Raw genomic sequence first — 6,116 nt, 5'->3', positions numbered from 1 at the left:
TCTTGGTAAAAATGTGATCAGAACAAACATAGCACTATATACACGTATTCATGTGGTCCGAAGTGAATATTTTGGAATATTTATTTCAGGAAATGTGTTTTGACTGAGAATTTGTATTATTTAATAGGGGAATATGGAAAGTATGTAACTTATCTTACTTTAGTCTCGTGAGTAAGCCTTCGAAGAATCGCTAAATTTTATGATATTTCGAGTTTAAAAAAATATTACAATGGTTTTCTTTCACTATATATATATATATATATATATATATATATATATATATATATATAGATATATATATATATGCATATATATATATATATATGTATATATATATATATATATATATATATATATGTATATATATATATATAAATATGTATATATATATTCATATATATATATATATATATATATGTATATATATATATATATATATATATATATATATATATATATATATGTATATATACACACACACACACATATATATATATATATATATATATATATATATATATATATATAAATGCACATTGTAATATGCTTTCTTTAAGTTGATATAAAAATGACATTAAACTGCACTTTATCCACACATATATGCACAAACAGAAATATATATATATATATATATATATATATATATATATATATATATATATATATATATATATATATATGCATATGTATGTGTGAATATAAATATATATATATATATATATATATATATATATATATATATATATATATATATATATATATCTTCGGTGAAGGCAGCAACAGCCAGTAATGAACACAAATTTCATGGTATGGATAGGGAAAGAGTTGTTCAAATTGTCCTTTTTTATTATTCCCAACGTTTCGTGATTCTTAATCACATTGTCCAGGGCTAAAAATAAAACATATACAAAAGAATTAAGAAACAGTTGAAATTTTTTTTTTTTTTACAAATTCATTCAAAACTATAAAAACAGTTGAAATTTAAATGAAAATTAAAAGGAAAAAATGAATAAATAAATATATATACATCAGACAAAGTAGTGGAACCAACCTCGCAGAAGCGTAGTGAGAAACTGTATGCCAACAAGAGTTAGAAAATAAACCAAAGGAAACTATGACAAATACAACTGAATAGAAGAAGCTTGGGTATTTAATGACGGAACTAGTCGTTTGATCAATATGGACTCAAGAAGAGGTAGGTCATGGTTATTTGACACTTGACCAATGATGGTAAAATCTTTGTTTTCAATATTTTGTTTGCACATTATAGCATGAGTCCGAATATTAGAATGTTCAGGGTTGGATATTCTGCAACCAGTTCGATAGCTAACACCTCTATGGGAATCAATTCTGACCTTTAACAACCTCTTGGTAGATCCTACGTAGGTCCCAGAGTTACACTTTGGGCAATTATATTTATATACCACACCAGAGGACATATAAGGACTCAATCGATCTTTGAAGTGGAAAAGCGAGCCAATAGTGAGAGGGTTCTTAGGGATGAGTTTAACTTCCACAGCTGGGAAGTATTGTTGGATAATTTCAGTAAACTTTTTCTTAAGGAAATCCTCATGAAGAAAAGGAAAACTCGCATAAAATTTTAGTTTAGGAACTTTAAGTGTTTTTGGAGTCTGAGCCAACTTGTCATTCAATAATCTATTAAGAAGTTTAAAAAATATTTTGGTGGGGAAACAGTTTTTCTTTAAATATTCACATAAATAAATAATTTCAATATGGAAAGATTCCCAACTAGAGGTCAAAAGGAATGCTCTGTGGAGAAGAGTAAAAATAGAATTAGTTTTAAAATTATAAAAACAAGAGCTATAAAAGTTTGAACCTAACCCAGTGAACGTCTTTTTTTCTAAAAATCGTGGTACTAAAACCTTCTCTATTTCTAGACACCAACACATCTAAAAAGGGGAGTTTGTTATCTTCCTCCTTTTCTACGGTGAATGATATGTTATCATGTTGTGAGTTGGCAAAGTCAAGGAACGATTCAGCGCCGAACTCATCTCTGAATAGAGCAAAGGTATCATCAACATACCTAACATAAAACAAGGGATGATAACTTAAAGGGCAATTTTCCAGCATGGTCTCCTCCAGGGAGCACATGAAAATATTAGCAAAGGTGGGTCCCAAGGGGGAACCCATAGCCATCCCATCAAGTTGTTTGTACAAATTACCATTAAAAACGAAAGAGGTGTCCAGCACCGCTAGCTCCAAAAGTTTTTTAAAAGACGTGCGATTAAAATCATTAAAAGTGGTATTAGGTTCAGAAAATAATTTATTTAAAATAATATTGATAGTTTCTTCCACAGGTACATTAGTGAATAAAGACTCAACATCAAGACTCGTCATGAAAAGATCTGAGTCTTGAGAAATTATGGCCTCTTTAAATGCATAGGAGTTATTTAGAGAAAAGGTGTTTTTTGTTAAAGGTTCCAGTAAGGGAACGAGGAACTTGGCTAGTTTGTAATTATGGCATTTTATATGGTTTACCCAAAATCCATAAGCCCAATGTTCCACTGAGACCTATCTTATCGTCTTTTAATACCCCCAATTACTATCTTATCGTCTTTTAATACCCCCAATTGACTTTGCCAACTCACAACATGATAACATATCATTCACCGTAGAAAAGGAGGAAGATAACAAACTCCCCTTTTTAGATGTGTTGGTGTCTAGAAATAGAGAAGGTTTTAGTACCACGATTTTTAGAAAAAAGACGTTCACTGGGTTAGGTTCAAACTTTTATAGCTCTTGTTTTTATAATTTTAAAACTAATTCTATTTTTACTCTTCTCCACAGAGCATTCCTTTTGACCTCTAGTTGGGAATCTTTCCATATTGAAATTATTTATTTATGTGAATATTTAAAGAAAAACTGTTTCCCCATCAAAATATTTTTTAAACTTCTTAATAGATTATTGAATGACAAGTTGGCTCAGACTCCAAAAACACTTAAAGTTCCTAAACTAAAATTTTATGCGAGTTTTCCTTTTCTTCATGAGGATTTCCTTAAGAAAAAGTTTACTGAAATTATCCAACAATACTTCTCAGCTGTGGAAGTTAAACTCATCCCTAAGAACCCTCTCACTATTGGCTCGCTTTTCCACTTCAAAGATCGATTGAGTCCTTATATGTCCTCTGGTGTGGTATATAAATATAATTGCCCAAAGTGTAACTCTGGGACCTACGTAGGATCTACCAAGAGGTTGTTAAAGGTCAGAATTGATTCCCATAGAGGTGTTAGCTATCGAACTGGTTGCAGAATATCCAACTCTGAACATTCTAATATTCGGACTCATGCTATAATGTGCAAACAAAATATTGAAAACAAAGATTTTACCATCATTGGTCAAGTGTCAAGTAACCATGACTTACCTCTTCTTGAGTCCATATTGATCAAACGACTAGTTCCGTCGTTAAATACCCAAGCTTCTTCTATTCAGTTGTATTTGTCATAGTTTCCTTTGGTTTGTTTTTCAACTCTTGTTGGCATACAGTTTCTCACTACGCTTCTGCGAGGTTGGTTCCACTACTTTGTCTGATGTATATATATTTATTTATTCATTTTTTCCTTTTAATTTTCATTTAGATTTCAACTGTTTTTATAGTTTTGAATGAATTTGTAAAAAAAAAAATTTTAACTGTTTCTTAATTCTTTTGTATATGTTTTATTTTTAGCCCTGGACAATGTGATTAAGAATCACGAAACGTTGGGAATAATAAAAAAAGGACATTTTGAACTACTCTTTCCCTATCCATACCATGAAATTTGTGTGTATATATATATATACATATATATATATATATATATATATATATATATATATATATATATATATATATATATATATACAGAGAGAGAGAGAGAGAGAGAGAGAGAGAGAGAGAGAGAGAGACGGACAGACAGACAGACAGACACACATATACATATATATATATATATATATATATATATATATATATATATATATATATAAAATATATATATATATATATATATATATATATATATATATGTGTGTGTGTGTGTGTAAATACACATTGTAATATGCTTTCTTTAAGTTGATATAAAAATGACATTAAACTGCACTTTATCCACACATATATGCACACAAAGAAATATATATATATATATATATATATATATATATATATATATATATATATATATATATATACAGTATATATATGTATATGAATATATATATGTATATATATTATATATATATATATATATATGCATATGTATGTGTGAATATAAATATATATATATATATATATATATATATATATATATATATATATATATATATATATATATATATACATATATATATATATATATATATATATATATATATATATATATATATTCATGTATATATATATATATATATATATATATATGTATATATATGTATATATATATATATATATATATATATATATATATATATATATATATATATACAGTATATATATATATGTATATGAATGTTGGAGCAGGAGCAGGAACAAAAGCAGGATCAAGAGCAGGAGTAAGAACAGGAGCAGAAACAGAAGCAGGATCAAGAGCAGGAGCAGGAGCAAGAACAGGAGTAGGAGCTGGAGCAGAAGCAGAAACAGAAGCAGGATCAAGAGCAGGAGCAAGAACAGGAGCAAAAGTTGGAGCAGGAGCAGGAACAAAAGCAGGATCAATAGCAGGAGCAAGAACAGGAGCAAAAGTTGGGGCAGGAGCAGAAACAGAAGCAGGAGCAGAAACAGAAGCAGGACCAAGAGAAGGAGCAAGAACAGGAGCAAAAGTTAGAGCGGGAGCAGAAACAGAAGCAGGATCAAGAGCAGGAGCAGGAGCAAGAACAGGAGCAAAAGTTGGAGCAGGAGCAGAAACAGAAGCAGGATCAAGAGCAGGAGCAAGAACAGGAGCAAAAGTTGGAGCAGGAGCAGGAACAAAAGCAGGATCAAGAGCAGGAGCAAGAACAGGAGTAGGAGCTGGAGCAGAAGCAGAAACAGAAGCAGGATCAAGAGCAGGAGCAAGAACAGGAGCAAAAGTTGGAGCAGGAGCAGGAACAAAAGCAGGATCAAGAGCAGGAGCAAGAGCAAGAGCAAGAGCTGGATCAAGATCAGGACCAGGACCAGTAGCAGGAACAAGAGCGGGAGCAGGAGGAGCTGGGTGGGTGGTTTGTGATTTGAGATGCAAGATGACAGAAGCCTTTTCTTACAAGGACTGGCAGTGTTAGGAAAGAACCAGTTACAACATAATCCGAATGCGGATACGATCTTGAATGGCGTGTGTTGTGGTACATGTGATGACGAGACCTACAATTGAAGTAATGAAGGTAAATTGGTACAAGTTTTGCTAAATGATATGTTCAAAGAGAAAGGGGTCGAGTTGCACAGTCAATTTCGCACGAAAAGACACCACCGGAATAATGGCAAAGAATGTTGATAAACGCAACAAAGAATTGTGAAAATTTTACGACCTTTGAAAACAGTTCGTCTGAAAATTTTCCAAAGGCTGATAGTAGGTGAAATCCAAGATCATGAGAGACTTCTGTGCGAGGGTCTAGTTCGGTGATAACTGAGATGCTTGGTGAATGCAACTGAAATTTATTAAACAAGCGTTGACTTTATATATAACGACTTGCGAGCAAGTACGTCACACAAATTCAAACATAATCGAACATGAGCTACTATGATAACAACAAGAAGTTGGTCTATTAACAGTGCAAGGTAGGGCGATTGATAAGATATAAAGGAAAACCGATACAGTGTACGAGTGTGTATGAAACACATGCAGTACACTGAACACTTGGCTCCAGGTCAATGTAAACTGGACTCAAGAGCTGGAAAGGTGTGTAAACTTGGATGTAATAAATATGAAAATGAGTTATACAATAAATCATTGGGTGTAACACATAACTGGAATAAGTTAGATCTATCTAATGGGTACGTATACTTATCTTTATAAACCTCTACGTATAATACAGCCTGAATTTTGTAAGCCTGCTTTCATTACAGCTTTATAGTGTTTCATGCCATTTGGCTTAGCCTTACAATCTCTGTAAATATCAGAAAAAACGGATTTTGAGCGAAGCGAAAAATCTATTT

General features: G+C 31.4%; 1 protein-coding gene across 1 annotated transcript; it reads left to right on the top strand.

The window, feature by feature from the left end:
- Nucleotides 1-4,498: 4,498 nt before the first annotated feature.
- Nucleotides 4,499-5,245, top strand: LOC137641173 (circumsporozoite protein-like). Its single transcript, XM_068373611.1, has one exon. It carries the CDS (start codon nucleotides 4,499-4,501, stop codon nucleotides 5,243-5,245), a length of 747 nt encoding a protein of 248 aa, XP_068229712.1.
- The last annotated feature ends 871 nt before the right edge of the window (nucleotides 5,246-6,116 follow it).

Source organism: Palaemon carinicauda, chromosome 5, assembly GCF_036898095.1.
Source record: "Palaemon carinicauda isolate YSFRI2023 chromosome 5, ASM3689809v2, whole genome shotgun sequence".
Taxonomy (NCBI): domain Eukaryota; kingdom Metazoa; phylum Arthropoda; class Malacostraca; order Decapoda; family Palaemonidae; genus Palaemon; species Palaemon carinicauda.
This window is presented reverse-complemented; position numbering and strand designations above follow the sequence as displayed.

Excerpts from the sequence above, each read along its gene's own strand:
- LOC137641173 (XM_068373611.1), top strand. The coding sequence starts at position 4,499 with ATGAATGTTGGAGCAGGAGCAGGAACAAAAGCAGGATCAAGAGCAGGA.